A 23375-nucleotide genomic window follows, 5' to 3' on the forward strand; every position below is an offset into this window, starting at 1 on the left:
CACCTCCGACTGCACCTCCGGCCGCCTGACCGCCTAGAGCACGTCCGCCGCCCCCGCCGCGGGGGCGTGGTGGGGAGGGAGCCCCGCCGGGGCCGGCGGGCGGGCGGGCGGCCCGGGAGTTGGACGTTGTGAGCTGGGGCCTCGTGGAGAGCCCACGCGGGCGCGCTGAGAGCCTGCCCCGACGCTGCCCGACCTCCCGGCCTCCCGGCCTCCCGCCCGGAGATGCTCCTTCCTGCGGAGAAGGCCGCGCTATCCTGTCTCTTCGCTTCCAAATAAATAAAAGCAGAAACCCAAGAAAGACATCTCCGAGTCATCTAGCCCCCTCGTCGCGTGTAGGGAGGGCCGGGCTCAGCCTCCGAAGGGTTAAGACCCTCCCCCTGCCCCGCACAAAGATGGCTGCGCCCGCCACGCCTCTCCCCCACCCCTCCCCAAAACCCCCTCCCGCCCCCCGCCCTCGGCCGCCACCTCCGTCACTTCCGCCCCGCCGTGGCCGAAACTGACACAAAGTAGCGGGCCGAGTCCCCGGGGGGAGCGGGCCGCAGCTGGGGGGCGGGAGCCCGCGGGGAGCCGAGCGGAGCGCCCCCCGCCCCACCCCCGGCATGGGCAGGCCGGGGCCGCCGGGCGGGGAGCCGGGCGCTGAGCGCTGAGGTGAGGCGGGGCCGGGGGCCGGAGCGGCGTGATTGGAGCGAAGGGGTGTTGGGGTGCCCGAAGATGGGGTCTGGCCGCAGGCGAGGAGGGGGCGCGGGGAGCTGCGGGCGGTGCACCGGCTGGAGAGTTGTGGGCGAAGGCCGGGAGGAGTTGCGGGCTGCGGCCGCCGTGCTGGGGAAGGGGTTTGGGGCTGGTTGGCTTTGTTTTTGGGGGTCTGTGCTGAGGGAACCGAGCATCCAAGGAGAGGTGGTAGTTGTGTCAGGGGCTTCACACCCCCACCCCCACGTGGGAGTGGGAGCTCGGAGGAGGGGCCCTGGGTGCGCTGCCCTTGGCACTGAGGGTGGAGGCGATGCCAAGAAAAGGGAGGGTCCTGTCTTCCACTTCCCTGACCCCTGCGCCAATGCCTAGCCGGCTCCTCTGGGAGGAGGCCAGGCTCTGGGGGTCGCGGGGAGGGGCGGGGGAGGCAAAGGCAGGCCCAGAGGAGGAGCCAGCCAGCCCTTTTCTCCGTGGGGCATTGCCTGCTTCTCAGGGCTGCCTATTTTTATCCCAAATGTAGCTGGGGCGGCTACGTGGACACTGCTGATGGGCCCCACCATTCCGCAAACCCAACTGTGTGAGACTGGAAAAGAGAATGTGTGTGTGTGTGTGGTGGGGGGTGGTGGTGGCGGCTGTGGTGTCACTGTTCCCAGGTCTCCTCCTTCCTTTCCTGTTACAGTCACCCCTCACCCCCCTACCCAGAGGGGACCAGGTTTCTGGGTCCAAGGCAGTTTTCCGGTTCCCCAGGGTCTCAGAGCTACAGCAACTTTCTTGGTCGGTGTCCAGATTCCTGAAGGCTTGTGTGGCTCCTTTGTGAACTCCTTCGCAGAGCTCCAACCAGAGCTTAGGGCTTGGGGGGTGGGGGCGGGCGATGCTGTTTCTTGCCCACTCTCCCTGGGGTCAGGGCTGGCCACAGAACTTGTGATGCCCACCCTTGTGTCCGCTCCTTTAGCCTCTCATTCCTCACCCCACCCTCCCGTGACTCACCCTCTAGACTGGGTGGAGACCCTGGCTGGGGCTCTGGAGGAGGCCTTGGCATCTCCAAACGGGGCATGAGGCATTTCTTCCTGAGCCAGGCACCCTGGGCTGCCATGGCCGGTGAGGGCCAGGGAGCAAAAGGGCTTCAAGCTTTCCACATTGCCTCCTCTGGGGCTCAAGGGGCAATGCGAGTGAGCGAAAGGAGAACATGGTGTGGGTGACTGGGCTGTGGCCAGAGTCTGTAATTATAGAGTTTGGGCAGACAGGCAATTCGTATCTCTGGGACTGACAGGGTGCGCCTAGTAGACTGGAGGGAGGGAATGAAGGAGGAGGAGGAGGAAGAGGAAGACATTCTAGCCAGACAAAGAGGAGGTGACAAGAGGACCCAGAGCTTGGCCCAGCACTTTCTCCTGCCATGCTCGAGCCTCTGTGACCCTGGCTTGGGAGGCAGGGCTTTTACCTTTTTCCAGAGTAAGAGAAAGGACACGGGAAGGTGTCAGGATGCAGAGGCCAGCCTGACCAGTGCTCCCTGAACCTACCCTGGGTACCCTACTGGCTGGAGGAGGAGCTCCCTGCTAGGGTGGCTGCCCAGTAGTGCACGCCCCCCACCGCCATCCACCCAGGAAGTGGTTAGGGTTAGGGGACATTCTCTGCAGGAAGTGAAGGCCATGCTGCTGAAGTGAGCTTCCCTGGAGGAGGTGGTAATGGAAGTCCCATGGGGGTGGGGAGGAGGATTTGCAAGTTTTCAGAAAAGGGTGGGGTCTGCCCACCCTGTTTCCTGATGCCCTGCCAGGTGTTTCCTGGCTCCCGGTCCCTCAACCCCACCCTTTGGGGGAAATGCTGCTTTCTAGTACACACAGGCACTACTCATTGCCACCAGGAGTGTCCACAGGAGCACCAACTGTCCCTGCACGACCCGTGTCGTGTCCCTCCAGTTAACATCTGCCCTTTTTCCTGAGGGGTCCTGGTGTCTACAGCCGGTCAGCACCCCATATATGCCATAATACTAGGCAGAGGCATGGCTGGCAGTGTGTGGGAATGCCCACTTCCCCCCGGGACTCCTGGGGATAATGAGAGAAGCCTGTGGCTGTGGGGTTGGCTGGGGGAACAACAGATGGGTAGGGGGGGCTCCGAGGGGTGACCTCATGGGTCTGTCACCTTCCTGCAGGGCCACCCATGGGATTGCTGGAACCGTGCTGGGTGAGATGGCACTGTGTGCAAAAAAGCGCCCCCCAGGTAAGAGGAACAGGCAAGGGAGGGGGACCCTGGGCCCTTGGAGCGTGAGGGTTCTTAAGGCTGAGAGCCAAGGGAAGGGTCAGAGCTGAGTGGGCATGGGGAAATCTAGGAACCAGAGGCCCCCCTGGTCCCTGCGTGTGCTGAGGGGACTGGGTTTCTCTGGGGTTTCCATTGTGCGCCCCACTCCCCCCCACCACCGCCTTCCCCCCTAAGGTGCTAGGCCATACACACACACACATCCACCTTTATCTTGGGGCACCTGCACCTCGGACTCTCTGACCTGGGAGCGTGATGAACTGCCTCCTCAGTTCTCCTCATCTCTCTTGCGTCCGCGGACTCTTGCCCCTCTCTCCTCCTCCTCCATCCAATGAAGTCTGTCCCGGGTTTTTTTTCCCCCCTGTGTGTGTGGGTGGGGGGTGAAAGTGGTTGCCCCCGACAACGCAGGCTGCCCGCATTGGCCGGGCCTGGAGAGGGGCGGGGGAGGCGGGGCTCCGCGGGCTCTCGCCTACGCGGCGCTGGCAGGCGGCTATCCCTGCAGTCGCAGCGGAGAGGGCTGGGGCGCAGCCTGTGCGTGAGCACGGCAGCCAGGGCCAGGGCCAGGGCCACGGTCACTCAGCCATCGCTGGAGCCTGCGGGGGACAGTGGCGGGGCGCTGAGCCTGGGAGCAGGCAGTTGCGAGGATGGCCCGGGCTGCCCGTGGGGCACGCGTCCCACGGCCGGGGCTCCCTTCTGCAGGGCCGCAGCCCCTCTGCCTCCCCGGGGGGCTACTCACTCGGTGTCACTGAGGTCAAGGACAGGCAGACAGCCCACCCTCTCCTGCTCAAACCGGGATCATGACGGTCCCCAAGGAGATGCCCGAGAAGTGGGCCCGGGCCGGGGCACCCCCCTCGTGGAGCCGAAAGAAGCCCTCTTGGGGGACAGGTAACGGGAGACAGTGCCTGACAGCTCTCCCGCACCCTTGATCCTCCCCTTCCCCTCAATCCGCTTCCCCTATACCTTCCCCCACCTTTCCCATCTCCTTTCCAGACCCAGGGAGTCTGGGCCCCCACCCCCTTTTGCATGTTTTTTGCTCACTGCTCAGGGAACTCAGCAGCTGGAGAAGTTTCTGGGACTAGAGTGGTTACTCAGGAAGGGGTGCTCCGTGGGACAGAGCATTTGTCACCCACTGCAGTGTGCTCTGGTGGGGCGGGGGGGCTGGGGTGTGCGTGGCACGGACAGGGGTCAGCACCGGCACCCTGCACTCCAGGGCTAAGGGTTTACTGCCTAACCAAGGCACCTTCCTGTGCCAGTCAGAGGTCACAGTGACCCCTGGACATGGGCTGGGAAACCTTCCTAGGATGCTCCTGGTGTGGGACTCGAACTTGGCGTTGGCACTTCAGGACCAAAGAGGTTCAGGGTATCAGGGCAGGCCTAGCGGGGGCTCAGTGTCTATCTGACACAAGTGCTGTTGAGGGGAAGAGCTTCTCCTTGTCTCCGCTCTGTGGTGCAGGGAAGGTTACAGTAAGGGAGCAACTGTTTCAATTCCATCCCATTCTGCCCTCCGTCTGCATGACCCACATCCCTGACCCCCCTTCTACTTGAAGATGAGCTTTGGAAAAAGATGATGTCACTGTGGACCAGTCAGAAGCTGCTGCTTGTGCCATGTGACAAGCAGAGGCTCCTGGGGGGGTGGTTCCAATTGCACGTGGGGCTAGGATACTGCCGCAGAGTACCTCCAGGGCATGGTGACCCTCCTTGCCACCCCTGTCCTCCAAGTTAAGGGGCAGGCAGTACCATGCTAGATGCTCATTGGCCCCCAGTGGGGCAGGAAGCTTGGTGCTGTCTGCACTTACTCCGTGGCGATGATGAAGATTGTTGTAATAATGGCAGTAAAAGGACTTGGGGTTCCCAGGACTCTGAGTGGCCGAGGCGCCCAAAGGCTGGGTGAGGAACTAAATGCTTCCTGTAGAAGCCCGTGCCGCTTGTTAGTGAGGAGAGAGCACCTGTGTCCCGTGACTACCATGCCGGCAGGCTGCCTGTGAAAGCTGGGCCAGTGACCCTCTGGGCCGTGCCTGGGAGAGGACGGGGTGCTGCTCCTGACAGCATCCTCATTCTGTTGCAGAAGAAGAAAGGAGGGCGAGGGCCAATGACCGGGAATACAATGAGAAATTCCAGTATGCGGTAAGCTTCGCGTGCCACCTGCTCCCTCCCCCAGGGTCAGAGAGGGACAGTGCAGGAGGCATCCCTGGTTGAGACTGAGGCCAACTGGGAGGGGAGGGGACCCTCTGGAGCCATCCTCCGTCTGTGGTTCTGCTACATGTGCATCCACCTGCACCCAGAAGCACCATACTTGTACTTCGACCCTAGGAGATCCCCCCACGGCCGTCCCCCACCCCATGCTGGTGCTGCATTGGGGCAGAGCTTTGGAAAAGGGTGAAGATAAACAAAAATCCATTGTCATCGATTTTTGTTTGATCAGTGCATCACAACCTGCTGTAGTGTTCCTGAGACATCCATCTTTACGGGAGCAGACAACCTCATCTTTCTCCCGAGGAGCGAATGGTGTATTTGAACCTCTGACCACGTGCTTAGCAGTCCAACAATTACTTGATAGTGCTATAAGGGCTCCGAAAGATAGAATAAACCACACTCACTGCCAGTGAGTTCATTTTGATTCATAGTACCCCTACAGGAAAGAGTAGAGTTGCCCCTTTGGGTTTCTGAGGCTGGAAGCCTTTTTTGCTTGTGTGCTTTTTTAGTTATAAATATCCTTTAATCATGGGAGAGGTTGGAAATCTTTATGGGTGCAGACAGCTTCATCTTTCTCCCGAGGGACAGGTGGTGGGTTCGAACCACTGACCTTGTGGTTCACAGTTGAATGCTCACTTGGCAATGCCACCAGATGGCATACTCATTGCCCTTGGAAGTGATGCTGACTTACAGCAACCCTACTGGACAGGGTAGAACTGCCCCTGTGAGTTTCTGGGGAGTAGAAAGCCCCAGTGGCACCCCAATGGCATTGCCACGACCCCACCAGGGCTCCTTCGTCTGGTTCTGGGGTGAGGTTTGAGGCTGTCTCTGCGTCTTTCTCACCGCACAGAGTAACTGCATCCAGACCTCCAAGTACAACATTCTCACCTTCCTGCCTGTCAACCTCTTTGAGCAGTTTCAGGAAGTTGCCAACACATACTTCCTGTTCCTTCTCATCCTGCAGGTGAGTGACACATGGTAGACCCCTGGTAGCGCGCTGAGGTGAAGAAAGCCAGGGACGAAGTGGGCCGAGCGAGAGGCCTCAGAGGCCTGCCTTCTCTTTCCTCCTTTCAGCTGATCCCCCAGATCTCTTCGCTGTCCTGGTTCACCACCATTGTGCCTTTGGTCCTTGTCCTCGCCATCACAGCTGTCAAAGATGCCACTGATGACTACGTGAGTGGTTCTTGGTCTTCTCCCTTCACTTTGCCATCCCCCAACTCTCCACCCAGCAGTTTCCGTGCTGACCTGGACATCCTTCACCTGCTAGCAGGCAAGGGTGGCCACAAGGGTCAGTCAGGGAGGAAGCAGTGTGTCTGCACGGGTGTATAGAAGACTTATCCCAGAATGACCTGAGTTCTGCCGGTCATCTAACCTGCCCTGGAGTGGGCATAGGCACCTTTCGGATTACCCCTTGTCCTTCCTTCCAGTTCCGCCATAAGAGTGATAACCAGGTGAATAATCGTCAGTCTCAGGTGCTCATCAATGGAATGTGAGTGCCTGGTGGGGGCTACGGGCTCTGGGGAAGAATCGGCTGAGCTGGGAGCCTGTCCAGCTACTGAGCGCCTCTTCCCTGTCTTCTCCTTGCCCTAGCCTCCAGCAAGAGCAATGGATGAATGTCTGTGTTGGTGATATTATCAAGCTTGAAAATAACCAGTTTGTGGCGGTAAGAGACAAGGTGCCCCACCAGGGCCTCCGGGGCTGCCGCTCCTCTTTGGTAGAAAGAGATGAGTTTTCCCTCATTAGGTGCCGTGGAAGGCTAGGCTATGCTCTTTCTCGGGGGATGCTGGGTCATGTTGCTAAGCCTGGGACTGGCCCCTTTGCACCCATTCTTGGGCTTGGAACTACACAAACCAAGAGTGCTGAGCCGAAGAGGAACTCTTGATGGAGGTGGTTGGGGTGGAGAGCGGGCCTTGGACGCCCTCAGCAGCCTCTCTCTCTAGGCGGACCTCCTCTTGCTGTCCAGCAGTGAGCCCCATGGGCTGTGTTACATAGAAACAGCAGAGCTCGATGGGTAAGTGGCGTGGGTCTGTGTCGTACCCTGGGATGCGGTACCCTGGGCAGAACGAGAGGAAGGGAAGGGAGCTGAGGCTCGGGGCCGCTGTCTTTCCAGAGAGACCAACATGAAAGTACGCCAGGCGATTCCCGTCACTTCGGAACTGGGGGACATCAGTAAGCTCGCCAAGTTTGACGGTGAGTCGCCCTTGGGGAAGCAATCTTCAGGTGTTGGGGCTTGGCTGGGTTTGGGTTTGAATGGCACCTTTTCTTTTGGGCTCCTTTGACTCTGGTCATGCAGGGTCCTGGAATGTGGGGTGGGCAGGAGGACCTGTCAGTGTCCCAAGAACAAGCTGGACAGGTTCAGTGGGATGCTCTATGGAAGAAGAACAGGTTTTTCCTGAGCAACCTGGACGTGGCGCTGAGGGGCTGTCAGAGTGGTTACCGTTGGCTTCTAGGTTGACGGTCATTACAAGGGAACTGCATGTCGGACAGCTTCCACTTACTGTGTGTGTAAGGCCATTTCGTTTATGGATGGACCCACTAAAAGTATACAAAAATATTAACAGCCCTTCCTGCCCTTCCAGATCCAGGTCCATCCTCCAGAAGAAATCCCACTGGCGTCCCCTTCTCTCTCTCTGTGTAGACAAATACATGTAACCATAAGTCAATGGGATTACACTGTAGCAATCGTCCTACAATGTCTGCCTTTGATCCCTGTCAGAGGGACCACAGGTATCAGACCACTGTATGAGGGGGTTTCAGAAGGCGCTAGGAAAATCCCATGGGCTTTCCATTCCTTTGACTTTCCCCACACAGACTTTTTGAAGCTCCCTTGTATAAAGAAACTGGCCTCAGATTTTAAAACAAATGAACAAGGTTGGATAGAGTCAATGTAGCATAATTCATTCATTTGTTCCCTGACCATTCGCTTGTTTCAGCCTTCTGCTTTTCAAAGGATACATCTATGTTCCAAAGGAGAAATGTATATGTATTCTCAGGGATCCGTGCTATGATTTCTGCATTAGAGAGCCTTAGAAGTGGCGTTACTCGGTCTGACTCGATCACAGTTCACACTAGTCTCCTCCTTTTCCCAGGAAGTTGCTGCAGTTCACACTGTGGCCCGCAGCGTGTGGGAGGGCTTCCTGTCCGCACACCCCATCCCTCACTGAGCTGCTTTCTCTCTGTCTTTTGGGTCGAGTTGTGAACTAGACCTTGAGCTGCTCTTGTGTTAGTGTTCCTCGCCATTGAGACTGTTGCGACCATGGGCACGTGCGTACGTGTCGAGGGTTCCCAAAGCCGTGACCCTTTGGAAGCAGAAAGATAACCAGTCATCCCAGGCACCCCCTGAATGAGTTGGGCTTGCCAACCTTCCGGCCAGCATGAAATGCTGAATTGTTTGCACTGCTCAGGGACTCCGGGACCTTGAGCAGGGACTGCTCTCATCTCCCTTGCAGGCGAAGTGATCTGTGAACCGCCCAACAACAAGCTGGACAAGTTCAGTGGGGCCCTGTACTGGAAGGAGGACAAGTTCCCCCTGAGCAACCAGAACATGCTGCTGCGGGGCTGCGTGCTGAGGAACACAGAGTGGTGCTTCGGCCTGGTCATCTTTGCTGGTGAGGGGGCAGGGCCTGGGGTGCGGCTGCGGCTGCTGGAGGCGGCCGGCTGCATGGATAGAGAGTGTGAGGGGGTCCTGTGGTGACTCTGAAGACAGACCTACTGTTGGCCAGTGTCCCCACCCCACCTAAATGGCCTGCCGCCCGGACACAGTGGCCTGATTCTTCTACATTTGGCTTCCCCAACCCTTTCCTTTCTTCCCCAGGCCCTGACACCAAGCTGATGCAGAATAGCGGCAGGACGAAGTTCAAGAGAACGAGCATTGACCGCCTCATGAACACCCTGGTGCTGTGGGTGAGTCCTTCCATACCTGGCCCCTGCCCCACACTGCGCTTTCCCCCGGTCGTGCTGGCCGGTTCCCTCTGCTTCCGTCTTCTTGGCCAGCCGTCAGCCCTCAGGTTGTGGCAGGCCGCTGCCGCCCAAAGGCCGTGTTTATTTCGGGCTCCTTTTAGACGTGGAAGATGTTATTTTATTTAAAAAAGAACACAACCCGAGGATCATACGTGAATCAACAACTTGAAGCTAAAACAAGTCTGCCCTTCTCTCTCAATTCCCGCAATGGAGATGGCTTCTTGAGCACGGGACCCACTGTTTGCTTTTGCCGGAGACAAGGAGGCCTTCACGGGCCAGAGAGGGAATTCAAAGAAAAATTTCCATTTGGAAGGTGGCTCTATGGGGTCTTTCCACTCCACCCCCCCACCCCAGACTTCTGAGAGTGAAGGATCCCAGAGGGAAAGTTTCACATGGAGTCTTTGGCAGTTCCTGAATCCTTCTCTTGTTTGGCTAGAAATCCGAGCTCCTTGTCAGGCTCCCCTCCTGTGCTCTCCCCTCCTGCCCCCCACTGCCTACTGCCTGCTCCCCACATGCCAGCTCCCAAAGGCTGGGGCCGGCCTCTGTGGTGAGGCAGTTTTTCCGCCTTTGCTCCAAAAGGTTTGCAAAACCCTGCGCTGAGTGAGGGGTAGTTGTGTCTTGCCTGAAGGGCCACACCGCCCCCTGGTGGTCCTCCGACGCCCAGCCACCCTGCCGGGCATGGTAGAACCGCCCCTGTGTCTGAGGCTGAAAGTCTAGAAAACCTTTCTGGGAGTAGAAAGCCTCACCTTCCTTCCGAGGAGAGGCTGGTGGAGTTGAACTCCTCAACTTGTGGTTAGCAGCCCGACGTGTAACCCGCCACCACCAGGACACCTCACGTTGGAGGCAGCTCTGGAAATAAATGTCCGGAATTCAGAGGTCTTGCGCCCCACCGCCCCCACTGTTAACCACCCAAATGTCTCTTTTTAAAAAGTTTTACGGCGGTTTAAGTCAAAGTTTACTGAGCAGATGAGCTTCCCCCTGGGCAATGGGCACCCACTGTGTTTGGTGACAGTAGTTTCTTGCCCCTCAGGGTGACAGCGGCTCCTCCCAGCCCCTCCCTGGGCTCCGTTTCCATGTTCCCTGCCTCTGGCCCCTTCCTGTGCTCTGGGCTGTGTTTAGGGCAGAGGCTGCCCCCTTGATCTCCTGTGATTAGTTTCTTTCAGATGCTCAATGCTCACAGGTTCATTCTATAGGTCTGTCTGTCCCCTGTTGTTTATGGAGCCCTGGTGGCACCAGGGGCTAAGCATTGGATTGCTTGCTAGTGGCAGTCTGTGGTTCAAACCCATGAGCCACTCTGTGGGAGAAAGCCGAGGCTGTGTCCGAGGTGCAGTGTCTGAGGGTCGCCAGGAGTGGGGATCAATGGCAGTAGGTGGTCCCTTGTTTAGCTGCAGGTCATCTCCACAGGGGGTGCCGTTCCAGGTCCGAAGGTTGTCTCAGGGCCTCCGTCTTGGGCTTTCCACCATCTCTGTCAGACCCGTCTGCTTTGGGATTTTAGCCTACATTTTCCCGCTGCTCGACCCAACCTCTTCTGTTGTTATCCAGTCAGCCTTGGGCGCCTTCTTCATGCGTTGTGAGGTTTTCTCTTGGCTAACAGAACTCTGGATGCCCAGCGATAGACAAGTGCAAAGGGTTCCCCTGGGTTTAAGACACACACACACACACACACACACACACACACAGACACACACACTTCTGTCAGCCTGCATGAGATTGTAAGAGGTACCAAACTGGCATTTTTGTGGACTCTGGGAGGCTTAGCTTTGGTGAATGGGGGTTTATAGCAAGCTTCGTTGTCCTGCTCGATGCAGAATGCCCCCTCCTGCCGCCTACAAGGCCTCCTGAGCAGCCAGGACATTAGACTGGCAGCTGCTCTGCTGTGTCCGGGAGAGCAAGGCTGCCATGTGGTGCTGGGTGGCAAACTCGAGCCGGCCTTCCCTTGGAACGCTTGCCCTCTGAGCACGCTGTCAGGGTCATGGCGGTCGAGCTCTGGGGGGTGCAGGGTCCTCGCTTGGTTCTGAGAGCCAGAATGGCCAGCCAAATGTGAGCTTCTCTCCCTCCCCTCCTCCCCAGATTTTTGGATTCCTGGTCTGCATGGGAGTGATCCTGGCCATTGGCAATGCCATCTGGGAGCACGAGGTTGGCATGCGCTTCCAGGTCTACCTGCTCTGGGACGAGGCGGTGGACAGTGCCTTCTTCTCTGGCTTCCTCTCCTTCTGGTCCTACATCATCATCCTCAACACCGTCGTGCCCATCTCCCTCTACGTCAGGTAGGCGCATTCTCTGCCCAGCAGGCTTCTCAGCACAGTGCCCGGCGGTGCTTTGGGCAATGTCAGCGGCTTATTCCTCATGCGGCGTGGCGTGCGTGCGGGGTGCAGGGACGCATGGCGGGTGCTGTGCGTGGCGCGTAGGGCAGCAGCGTGTTAGAAACGGGCCTTGTTCCCTTCAGGAGCTTCGGCTCGCAGAAGGACAGGCCAGACACTGGGAAACTCCAAAAGCAGGAGTGGGACAGCATCCTATATACAGGGGACACAGCATCGCAGGCCTCTGACTTCAGGAGCCGAGACAGGCGGGGCCAGGGAGATGACGGCACAAGGCGGGTCAGAGAGAACAGGGGGGCGCCTGGTGTGAGAGACTACCCGCGTGGTTAATTGGGGAGGATGTCGCTGAGGAGGGGCCTGGCCTTGAACTGAGCTTGGAGTGATGGGTCGGGTGACAGTGGAGCTGGAAGAGAGGGCTCGAAGCAATGCCATGGGGACAGATCCTCAACGTGGCTCTAGGGACGGGCTGGCGGGAGGCTAGACCAGGGGTCGGCAAACTTTTGGGATGGGAGAAATCAATCCTGCCCCTCACAACAATTTGAATATTATTCCTGAGCCGTTACATGTATTTCTGCAAACAGATGCAATCACCATGATCTGAGTAGTAGCCTTTAAAAATTCCGTACGTTAAACTACAATAGTTAGGTTTTCATTTTCAGTTGTTCTGTATGTCGCAAAAGAGCCACAGATAGCTGACCCCGGGCTAGACAGAGCTAGATGTTCACACATGAGAGGCTTTACTTAAGTGCGTGAGGAGGCCGGAGCCGCTCGGGGGGTGAGCTTGAGTGGGAACCAGGAGGCATTTAGGATGGTGCGCTAGAATGTTCGCGGGGCGGCTGGCGCGCATGAAGGGGAAGTGAGGCTGCAGGGGAGGAAGAAGTGCCCTTCCGACTGGGTGCCTTGATCTCGAGATAAGGGAGTCTGCAGCATTTTTACGGAAATGCTCTCTGGAGGGGCTCAGAACTCTTCCTGTTTGCCTTTTGCTAACTCACACTCCCGAAATTACCCTCCATTCTCTCCCCCAGCCCCCAGTCCTCATCCTGCTGGCAGGGAGCAGCTGGTAAGAAGAGTTCTTGGGCTGGGCCTGAGCTGTTGGGACTTGCATGGAGTCTTTAGAGCAGACGTAGAAGGCCTGTGGCTTAGTCCTGCCTGGTGCAGTAGTGGGTTATGCATTGGGCTACTAAGAGCAAGGTCAGCAGTTTGAAGCCACCAGCTGCTCCGTGGGAGAAAGAACAGGCTATCTTGGTCCTTTAAAGGATTAGTCTTGAAAACCTATGAGTCTGAATGGACTCGATTTGGTGGCAGTGAGTTTGGTGTGGGAGTCATGGACTGCAAACATTGGACTGCTAGCCTGTAGGTTGGCAGTTCAAACCCACCAGCCACTCCGTGGGAAAAAGATGAGGTTGTCTGTACCTGTGAAGATTGACAGTCTCCAAAACATCTCTCGAAGGTGGCTGTGGCTCAGAACAGGTCCTGTGGCTTTAGGAGTTTACGTCAGTGTTGGTCTAACTGCTTGGTTGGTGGTTGGGACCCTCTGAGCTGCTTCACAGTAGAAAGACCAGGGACCTTCTGCTTCCACAAACATCAAAGCCCAGGAGGCTCTGGGGTCAGACCTGACTGCACCTTGCCAGCCATGTGAACCCTGCACACCCAGGGTCCCTGGGGCCTCAGTGCCTCACACCCAATGTAATCCCTGACCCGCCTTCTTCATGGGGCTGTCCCAGACTGGAAAACATACTTTTTTAAATTAAAAAAATCATTGTATTAGGGGCTCATACAACTCTTATCACAATCCATACATACATCAATTGTGTAAAGCACATTTGTACATTCATTACCCTCATCATTCTCAAAACATTTGCTCTCCACTTAAGCCCCTGGCATCAGCTCCTCATTCCCCCCCTTCTTACTGTTCCCCCCTCCCTCATGAAATCTTGATAATTTATAAATTATTATTTTGTCATATCTTACACTGTCCGATGTCTCCCTTCACCTCCTTTTCTGTTGTCCGTCCCCCAGGGAGGAGGGTATATGTAGATTCTTGTAATCGGTTCCCCCTTTCCACCCACCCTCCTGGTATCGCCCCTCACACTTTCAAAATGAAAGGACAACACAGATCTGTTGTCACAGTTGTATCTTGTGTTCTGCCCCCTTTTCTATGGGTCTTTGTCTTGCTTATGGCCTTGGTGCCTATCCCATCACAGCATGGCCACCCACATCTTGATGGACATTCCCTTGATGCCCGCTGCTTCCCTCCCCACCCCCAAATCTCACCAAGGTCACTCGTGTGGAGAGAGGTGGAGGAGATTCAAGAGCTGAGTGGGGAGGGCGCCGGGAAGACATTTCAGTTCTAGGAGCCGCAGTTGAAAGCAGAGCTCTGCATGTAGCCCCTGCCGCCCCCCCTCAGCTGTTTCGGGCCATATCCCAAAGAAGATTAGCCAAGTTGAGCAAGGGAGCCCGCCTGGAGCCCTCTGCCCTTGTGAACAGTTATTCCCGCTATCCTGCAGTCATCTGGGCTCTGAAGGCAGCAGAGGCGGGGACCCCCTTGGTGCTGGACCCTGGCGGAGGGGCTCCGGAGCCCTCTCTGTGGGTGTCTTCCCTTTGGGCAGCAGCCCCCTCACTATTTCTCTCTTTTTCTCTCCCCCCCACCCCCTCGCGCTTTCTCTTGTTTTTCTCTGCATGGTATCTGTCTCAGTAGTCCTGAGGTAAGAGCTGGTTCAGTGCCTTTTCTACAGCCCCTTCCTCCTCTTCCTGTGCGTCCACCCTGCCTGCCCAGGCCCTTTGCACCTGTGTGTCTGGAGCGGTGCGGGTCAGGAGGGTCATGGTGGGGAGTCCGTGGCCAGCCAGCCACCTGCACGGCAGGGCGCCGCTCGGTGGTCCGCATCAGGTGCTCCCTGCCCCCTTCTCCGCCCAGGCTCCCGCCCAGCTGTCTGCTCCAGTCTCGTTTCTCCCCAGGCGGAGGGGCCTGGGGGTGGCACCCTCCTCCCCTTCCTGCCCCAAGCCTTGCCTGCTGTCCCCCATGCAGCGTGGAGGTCATCCGCCTGGGCCACAGCTACTTCATCAACTGGGACAAGAAGATGTTCTGCACAAGGAAGCGGACTCCCGCGGAGGCCCGCACCACCACCTTGAACGAGGAGCTGGGCCAAGTGGAGTACATCTTCTCCGATAAGACGGGCACCCTCACGCAGAACATCATGGTCTTCAACAAGTGCTCCATCAGCGGCCGAGGCTATGGTAAGACCTCAGGGTGTCGGGGGCAGGGGCGCTGCCTGAATCGAGGCGAGCAAAGCCAGGGAGATGGATCTGCACTACAACCCCTTAAGGAGATAGTTCACGCCATCGTGGGGTGGGGCGTGACACGTCCCAAGCCCGTGGGCCAGAGCCAGGCCGGAGATGGCAGGTTTATGTCTAGAGGATGGGGACAGTGGGGGGGGGGGGAGGGGGAAGAGTGGAGTGTTGAGAGAGAGGAGGGAGGAGAGTGGGTTGGGTTTCCAGAACATCCATCTATGAGCCAGAGGCAGACCACACCCCCAAATGACATCCCTTTTCACTTGACTGGCTGAGTGTGGAAGGTGATGACCTTAAGTTACATGTGGCAGGGCTGCTTCTTGCTTGGGGGCAGAGTGGGACTCTCAGCACGGGCCTGGGTCTCTTTCCCTCTGGAGTTTGAGGGCCTGTGGAAGAGTCCGTTCAGGATCCCGTCAGGAAGCAGTTACTGAGAACACTTCCTGGCCCTCTGTGGATGCGCCGTGGTTAGGTGGCCCAACTCCTTGGGTCCTGGAGACAGATGGCTCAGTTGCAGGTGTAGGGAGCTCCCCGGCGGACGGAGGTCCTGAGAGAGTGGCTCTGGGTGGTGTCTTGGCCAGGTTGGACCTTGGCTGCCCCGGTGGAGCACTAGACCGTCGTGTGGTGCTGCTTAGGGCCCCGTGAGTCTTTAGAATGTGACCCTGAGCTTGCCAGTGTGACCTCTCGGCAGCGGTTTCATGGCTGAGCTGCGGGAAGGATGGGGCGGGCAGGGCATGTGCGGGCCGGGACTGCTTCCTGTACTAACCTGGGCCCTGCAGCCCGTGTGTGAGGCCCTATCTTGTGTGGTGTGGGGCCCCAAAGGGGGAGAGGGTCCCTAGAGACCCGTGGGGAGGAACGTAGAACTGGAGCTGCCGGGAGGGGGGTGGGCGAGGTTGTGAGGGTGGGTGGAGGAGACAGAGATGGGGCGGGGTGGGATGGGACCATGACACTCTCCTGACCAGGATCCTGGGTTCTGAGGATCCAGGGTGCCTGTTGCCTCCTGGGCTTGGGGTCCATCCGCGGGGCGTCGGGGTGTCTGCTTTCGACGTGGCTGTGTCTCTGTTCTCGCCTCCGCCCTGACCGCGCTTCTCCCCTGTGTCCCGGCTCTGCGAAGGTGACGTCTTCGATGTCCTGGGGCAGAAAGCCGAGCTGGGAGAGGTAAGGTCCAGCTTTCATACCTGTCGCACGAAGGGCTTCAAAGGGCTCATGGGAAAACGGGATGGAAAGCATGCCCCTTTCGGAGCACCTTCGAGTGTGCTGACTGGTCCCAGCTGTTCGGAGCTGGGTGTGGTGGGGCGCCGTGGCCAGGCAGTGGACGCTGCGTGGAGGAAGAGTGTCTTGAGGAAGACTTGGGGGTGGTGGGAGTAGTGAGTTGGCAGAGAGCCAGCCCTGGCCCAGGATGCAGTGTGAAGGCCCCCTGACCCTAAGAGCCCTCTCCCCTGTTCCAGAGGCCCGAGCCCATTGACTTCTCATTCAACCCACTGGCTGACAAGAAGTTCTTATTCTGGGACCCCAGCCTTTTGGAGTCTGTCAAAATTGGAGACCCCCACACGCACGAGTTCTTCCGCCTCCTGTCCCTATGCCACACCGTCATGTCGGAGGAGAAGAGTGGAGGTGAGCAGAGGGGCTGCCTCAGGTGTGCTTGTAGTCCGGCCGGCCGGCCGCCCTCCCGGCCTCTGGCTCTGGTCTGCTAGCAGGGGCCTTCCGACGCTTAGAAGGGTGGCTGCTGACCTCGAGGGTGTTCCTCCTCTCCACCCAGGGGAGCTGTACTACAAAGCGCAGTCTCCAGACGAGGGCGCCCTGGTCACTGCGGCCAGGAACTTTGGCTTTGTTTTCCGTGCTCGGACCCCTAAAACAATCACTGTCCACGAGCTGGGGGCGGCCGTCACCTACCAGCTGCTGGCCATCCTGGACTTCAACAACATCCGCAAGCGCATGTCTGTCATAGGTGAGCCCAGCTCAGGGACCTGGGCCCTGAGCGCGGTGCTGGGTGACCCTAGCACTAACTTGGGTGCTTTGGTGGCGGGCGGGGCGTTCCTTCACCCACCCGGATTTCCACAGTGCGGAATCCCAAGGGGAAGATCCGGCTGTACTGCAAAGGCGCTGACACTATCCTGCTGGACAGACTGCACCCCTCCAACCAGGAGCTGCTCACCACCACCACTGACCATCTGAATGTAGGTGGGAGCGGCACAGGGCCTGCCGTGGTTTGGCTCCTCTCACGGATGGGAGAGGGGGTGGGGAGGCCAAGAAGGGTGACCTCTTCTGTCCCCAGGAGTATGCGGGGGAGGGGCTGAGGACCCTGGTGCTGGCCTACAAGGACCTGGATGAAGACTACTACGAGCAGTGGGCTGAGAGACGGCTGCAGGCCAGCCTGGCCCAGGACAGCCGGGAGGACCGGCTGGCCAGCATCTACGAGGAGGTTGAGAACGACATGATGGTAGGCTGCAGGCTGAGCCAAGGCGGGCAAGGAGGACTCCCTCCACCCCTCCCACCCCCTGACGCTCTTGCCTGGGCCTCATGGGGTCTGTTTCAGCTGTTGGGTGCAACGGCCATTGAAGACAAGCTTCAGCAAGGGGTCCCAGAGACCATTGCCCTCCTGACGCTGGCCAACATCAAGATTTGGGTGCTTACTGGAGACAAGCAAGGTGAGAGCCCCGCAGGACCAGGTGCGCGGCACCTGACTGGAGGTTAGGACCCCTGGCCGCAGAGTGAACTGACCCCGGGTGCCTGTCTGTAGCTCCCATGTTCTGTCTTGGTAGAGACGGCTGTGAACATCGGCTATTCCTGCAAGATGCTGACGGACGACATGACGGAGGTGTTCATCGTCACTGGTCACACCGTCCTGGAAGTTCGGGAGGAGCTCAGGTGGGCGGAGGCCCCGGGGTGGACCCCTGCGCCCCTCAGAAGGCCGCCCCTGTGCTGAAACTCTTCGTGCTCCGTCTCCCCGGCCCAGGAAAGCCCGAGAGAAGATGATGGCCTCATCCCGCGGCGTCAGCAACGGCTTCGTCTGCCAGGAGAAGCTACCCCCTCCCAAGCTCACCTGTGTCCTGGAAGCCGTTGCTGGGGAGTACGCCCTGGTCATCAACGGCCACAGCCTGGTACGTGGCGCCGCCCCGGCTGTGGTGCAGTCTTTCCCTTCCCCGTGGCTCTCGTGGCCCCGCCTGTCCTTGTGCCCTCAGGCTTGGGAAGAGCCGGGACTCAAGGCCTTCCCTCGTGGCAACTGTGGCTCTCTGTGTCAGGCCCATGCGCTGGAGGCGGACATGGAGCTGGAATTCCTGGAGACCGCTTGCGCCTGCAAAGCCGTCATCTGCTGCCGGGTTACCCCCTTGCAGAAGGCGCAGGTGGTGGAGTTGGTTAAGAAGCACAAGAAGGCTGTGACTCTGGCCATCGGGGATGGAGCCAATGACGTCAGCATGATCAAAAGTGAGTGGGCCAGCGGGGGTCTCGTGGCGCGGTGGGACTCGGGGGTGCGTGGCCTTGTTCAGCCTCTCTTCCTCTCTCGTGTCTCCAGCGGCACACATCGGTGTGGGCATCAGCGGGCAGGAAGGGATCCAGGCGGTCCTGGCCTCGGACTACTCCTTCTCCCAGTTCAAGTTCCTGCAGCGCCTCCTGTTGGTGCACGGGCGCTGGTCCTACCTGCGCATGTGCAAGTTCCTCTGCTACTTCTTCTACAAGAACTTTGCTTTCACCATGGTCCACTTCTGGTTCGGCTTCTTCTGCGGCTTCTCGGCCCAGGTAGTGAGTGCGCCCCGTCTGCCAGAGAGTGCATTTGTCCCGGTCACTGCTGAATCCCCAGGACCTGGCTACGCCGTCTGGTGCATGTGTTGTAAGAAACGCTACGGGAGGAGTGAGAGGCCACTTGAGAGGGCTCCTGGGGGCTCCCTGTGTGTCACAGCGCTTGTCCTCCCCTGCCTGATGGGTGGTGGAGGCAGGCTGCACCCCTCCCTCCTCAGCCCCATCTCCTGTGCCCCGAGCTCATGCCCCTTGCTTCCTGTGCTCCCTGCAGACGGTGTATGACCAGTATTTCATCACCCTATACAACATCGTGTACACCTCCCTCCCGGTCCTGGCCATGGGGGTCTTTGATCAGGTAGCGGGGAGTGTAGGGATCCGGTGGGGTGGCCTGGGGGCGTTGCTATGAGGGACTCACAGCGACGGGTGGGTGACACTTCCATCCACTGCCTGTGGTCCCTGGGACGCTATGTTCTCTACCAGTGAGGGTTTGCTTGGAAGCAGCTGGCTGGAGGCTAAACATTTTGGACAGGAGGAAGCAGGGGTAGGGTCTGCCCTGGGCTGGCCGCCCTCAGAGTGGCAGCTTCTGAGGTTCCCACGCCCCTCTGGCTGACTTCCACCCCACCCCAGGACGTGCCTGAGCAGAGGAGCCTGGAGTACCCAAAGCTGTACGAGCCAGGCCAGCTCAACCTCCTCTTCAACAAGCGGGAGTTCTTCATCTGCATCGCCCAGGGCATCTACACCTCTGTGCTCATGTTCTTCATCCCCTACGGCGTGTTCGCCGAGGCCACCCGGGATGACGGCTCCCAGCTGGCCGACTACCAGTCCTTCGCAGTCACCGTGGCCACGTCGCTGGTCATCGTGGTTAGCATGCAGGTAGGAGCCTGCCCCCGGGGCAGCTGCGACTCTGTCCATCTTATGACCGAGACGGTTCGGTTGGTGGAGAGCTGGGGATGTCCCTTCAGCCTGGGACACTGCCCTCCTCTCTGTAGATTGGGCTGGACACAGGCTACTGGACGGCCATCAACCACTTCTTCATCTGGGGCAGCCTTGCCGTCTACTTTGCCATCCTCTTCGCCATGCACAGCAAGGGGCTCTTTGACATGTTTCCAAACCAGTTCCGCTTTGTGGGTGAGTCGCCCGGCTCCGTCCCACCTCAGGGTGGCACCATCACAGGCCTATGGGTCTGAGGGGCTGGGCAGTGAGTCAGCACGGCCCGGGTGCTTCCTTCAGCACTCTTAAGGAGCCAGAACCCTGCGAGGTGCTGTGGGGACAGCAGGGCCATAGGCCAGGGCTCCAAGAGAGGCTGACTGGGGTAGGGTGCTGCTCCAGCTCACCAGGGAGAGCCCCGTCGGGGAGGTTGCTGTGGGAGGGGCGCAGGTGCAGGACGCGGGACCCCAAGTGCAAAAGCTAGAGGCCTCTGGTTTTAGGGGGTGGGGGGCTTGTTAGAGCCACCGTCAGAGTTGGTGCTGGACTTTCGGGTTTGGGTGTGACAGTAGCCAAGTGGTTTGGTTTGTTCTTGAAGTGGGGGTGGGGGGAAGGGTCTGCGGGGAAATGGCACTCAAGAATGACTTCAGAAAGAGGTGTCTGCAAGGATGGCCAATGGAGAAGCCACTAAAGGAAGCAAGTGCAGGGCTGGCCCCTGGGGGACGTGGGGGTGGGCAGGGGCGGGTGGGAGGCATTCACTGGTCTCGCTGCTGCTCAAGTGGTGTCCTCCCCTCACTCGGTAGCCCTGCGTGTGTGACCACAGCTGCTCCAGCTGCTGTGGGCTCAGTGATGGGTCCGTGCCGCCCTCCCAGAACCTGCATTTCCTGTCAGGTGACATGATTTGCCTCACTGGTGTGGTTCAGAAACAGCACGCTCTGGGAAGGACTGTGCAAAGGCTGGGAATACCCACAGTGGGCCAGGCGGACCTCTGGAGGAAGGGACATTTTCAGGGATGGGGGGCTCTGAGTGGAGGAAAGGGAGGAGCAGGCCCTCAGGGAAGTAGCCACAGAGGTTCCCACAGTGAGGGTCTGGGGTCAAGACTAGTGCTGGAGGAGGTATTTTGGGGGGGGGTGAGGGGAGGGAAGACCACTTAGGTCCTTATAGGTCAGAGTATAAGAAGTCCAGGTAACAGGTCAAAGCCACCAGTCGCTTCTTGGGAGAAAAATGAGGCTTTCTAATCCAGTAAAGTGTTGCAGACTTGGAAACCCAGAGACAGCTCAACTCTCTGCCCAGCAGGGTTGCTGTGAGTTAGGATTGCTTGCGGTGAGTTTCAGTTTGAGTTTCAGTTTTTTTGTATCTTAGGTCAGATTAAGGTGTGTGTGTGTGTGTGTCAGTGTAAGTAAGACGTCTTATCCATAACAATGCTCCATCTCAACTTCTATGTGAACAACGAACAATTAATTCATTGAGCGCTTTGAATTGAAGCTCAGTATTTTGAGCAGGAGCGAGGTCACGCCACTTTAGGGTTTTGAAACGCAGCTCTTACTGTTTGATGGCTCTGTGAGTGCCGGGGCTAAACGTGGGAACTGGAGCTGGGCAGGAGGTGAGGCAGCACTCTAGGTGAGTGGGATGGTGGGCTGAAATAGAAGCAGAGCTTGGGAGTCCAGAGAGATTTAAAACTGGAGCCAATCAACCTGCCGACAAATTGGATGTGGGGTCCCAGAGAAGTTGTGGTGGGCGTTTCCTGAGCTGGAGGAGGTGGGGTGGAGAGGAAAGCCCGCCGTGGCCGGGGAAGCCCGGGGTGGGTTGGCTCTTTTTCAGTGGAAGAAGTAGACCGCCTGAAATAGAAAATGGGGAAGTGGGGGGGGGCGTGGTGCTGTGCTTCTCCAGGCCCCTGACCCTCCCTGCCCCCAGGTAACGCCCACAACACGCTGGCCCAGCCCACAGTGTGGCTCACCATTGTGCTCACCACGGCCGTCTGCATCCTGCCAGTGCTCGCCTTTCGCTTCCTCAAGCTGAACCTGAAGCCCGATCTCTCAGACACGGTGAGAAGCCACCCCGAGCGCCACCCCGCTGCCATGCTGCAGACAGATGGCAGGGCAGGCAGGCCTCTGGGCCACACCCCCTTGGGACTGCAGGGCATGGAGATAGTGCCTGTGGCTGTCCTGGGCGGGCTGCCTGACATCTCCTCTCCCGCCCACCCCCTGCAGGTCCGCTACACCCAGCTGGTGAGGAAGAAGCAGAAAGCCCTGCACCGCTGCATGCGGCGAGTGGGCCGCACGGGTTCCCGCCGCTCGGGCTATGCCTTCTCCCACCAGGAGGGCTTCGGCGAGCTCATCATGTCCGGCAAAAACATGCGGCTCAGCTCGCTGGCCCTCTCCAGCTTCACCACCCGCTCCAGCTCCAGCTGGATCGAGAGCCTGCGCCGCAAGAAGAGCGACAGTGCCGGCAGCCCTGGCGGCTGCAGCAGCGGCAGTGGGGCCGAGAAGCCCCTTAAGGGGTGAAGGCAGGGAGGGGACGCTGGCCAGCCACCCCCGAGGGAGAGAACTGCTCCCCAGAATGGCTGGTCCTTATCGCCTCTGGCTGGCTTGGGTGTACCCGTCCCTCTGGTAGACTGTCCTGCTGGCCCCACCCGAGTGGCAGAGGACCCCCACCTGCACTCCCCCCTTGTAAGGCAGAGTACTTAAGGGCTGGGTCTGAGGGAACCGGCCTCCGCAGGGGACCCAGGTGTGGAGCCAGAAACAAGGAAAAACTGAGGCTGGGGCTGGCCCTCCCCCGCAGCCTGCAGGGGGCTCTGTCCTCTCCGGATTTTTTTACTCCCACTCCCCAGAGGGGCCCCGAGCGGCCCCGAGCCCTGCCCCTGAATTAACTGAGAATGTATCATGCCGGGAAGCCAGAAACCTGTGGGGGCCACCAGGCCCCTCCGTGCCGTGCGCCTCTCCTTGATCCGTGTAGCTGTCCGCGTGGTTTCCTCGTGTTTGTATTTGGCAGGCGGAGCAGGCCATTCCATGACGTGTGTGTGTGTGTGTGTGTGTGTGTGTGTGTGCGCGCGTGTGCGTGCTTGGTGTCTCACCTGCCCTGGGGAAGGGGAGGAGGAGGAGGGCGCTCTGAGCTGGCCAGGGGGGTGCTGGAGAGTCTAAGGGACCAGGGCTCCTCTCCTTCCAAGCAAAGTGCCCCGCCATGCCACCCACCGCGCACTGCACGCACACACCCTAGTCCTGGGATTCCGGAAGTCCTGCTGGTTTGGGACTGGAGCCTGGGGCCCGTCCTTCTCAGTGAACAGGGTTAGGGGATTATCTTTAGGTTAGATGAAGACTAAATGAAGAGATTTAGTAGGCGCTCCCTGACAGCCCTTTCCTGTAGCGGGTGGAGGTGGGGGTAGGGGGGCGCAGCATGCCTGGGGCCTCGCTTGCCCACTGTCTCCATACCTGAAGCTCTGCCCTCACCTGGGTGGCTCCCAAGTTGTTGGTCGGTGCCCTTGGGTTGGTTCCTACCCCTGGCAATCCTATGTGCAGTGGACACGTGGCCCAGCCCCACCCCATCCTTACCTGCCCTCCGTCTGAGCCCCTTGTGTCAGTCCCCCCTAGTTGCTGCCAAATCGGCCTTGAGAAGAAGCCTTTCCTGTCTGCTGGAGGCCACAGCAGGACTGCCTGCTGTGGAGACCCTGGGTGGGGCCGGGGTGGCGGTGTCTGAGTGCCGGGTAGGTAGGGAGAGAGGGACTGGGAGAAGGGGAAGTCTTGGCAGGGAAATCCCTTTGGGCCACTCAGTTTACAAACCCAACGTCACGTCCATGTTGTGTGTCTCTCAAGGTGAGAGTGATTTTTATACCAAAGAGGAAATGATTTTTTTTCATATTTGGTTTGTCTATATTATATAAATATATATATATATATACAGTTATATACATATTATTTTTTGGTTCTCTCTCATTTTTTAGGGAGGGAGGAAAGTACAAAGTTGCATTGAGCTGTAATTAAGGAACATTCTGTATAATTTATGACACATTTCTATACTTGCAAAAAT

The 23375-nt window shown here is 58.6% G+C and overlaps 1 protein-coding gene across 4 annotated transcripts; it reads left to right on the plus strand.

The window, feature by feature from the left end:
• The first annotated feature begins 468 nt into the window (after positions 1–468).
• On the plus strand, positions 469–23230 carry ATP8B2 (ATPase phospholipid transporting 8B2). Of its 4 annotated transcripts, none has more exons than XM_075562506.1 (28): positions 470–648; positions 2831–2898; positions 5000–5058; positions 5978–6091; positions 6202–6300; positions 6555–6616; positions 6718–6790; positions 7068–7138; positions 7238–7317; positions 8577–8735; positions 8942–9030; positions 11158–11354; positions 14431–14639; positions 15805–15848; positions 16139–16304; positions 16450–16638; positions 16752–16867; positions 16966–17130; positions 17227–17338; positions 17453–17558; positions 17647–17791; positions 17933–18116; positions 18205–18428; positions 18700–18783; positions 19056–19301; positions 19418–19556; positions 21267–21397; positions 21563–23230. In XM_075562506.1, the coding sequence occupies exons 2-28, from the start codon at positions 2868–2870 to the stop codon at positions 21854–21856; spliced, it is 3588 nt and encodes a 1195-aa protein (XP_075418621.1). In that variant the 5' UTR covers positions 470–648; positions 2831–2867; the 3' UTR covers positions 21857–23230. The 4 variants fall into 4 exon arrangements, with proteins under 4 accessions (XP_075418623.1, XP_075418621.1, XP_075418620.1 ...); XM_075562505.1 differs by lacking the exon at positions 470–648 and adding an exon at positions 3634–3819; XM_075562508.1 differs by lacking the exon at positions 5978–6091 and having other exon boundaries at positions 469–648.
• Positions 23231–23375: the final 145 nt, after the last annotated feature.

This window comes from Tenrec ecaudatus, chromosome 1, assembly GCF_050624435.1.
Source record: "Tenrec ecaudatus isolate mTenEca1 chromosome 1, mTenEca1.hap1, whole genome shotgun sequence".
NCBI classification, from domain to species: domain Eukaryota; kingdom Metazoa; phylum Chordata; class Mammalia; order Afrosoricida; family Tenrecidae; genus Tenrec; species Tenrec ecaudatus.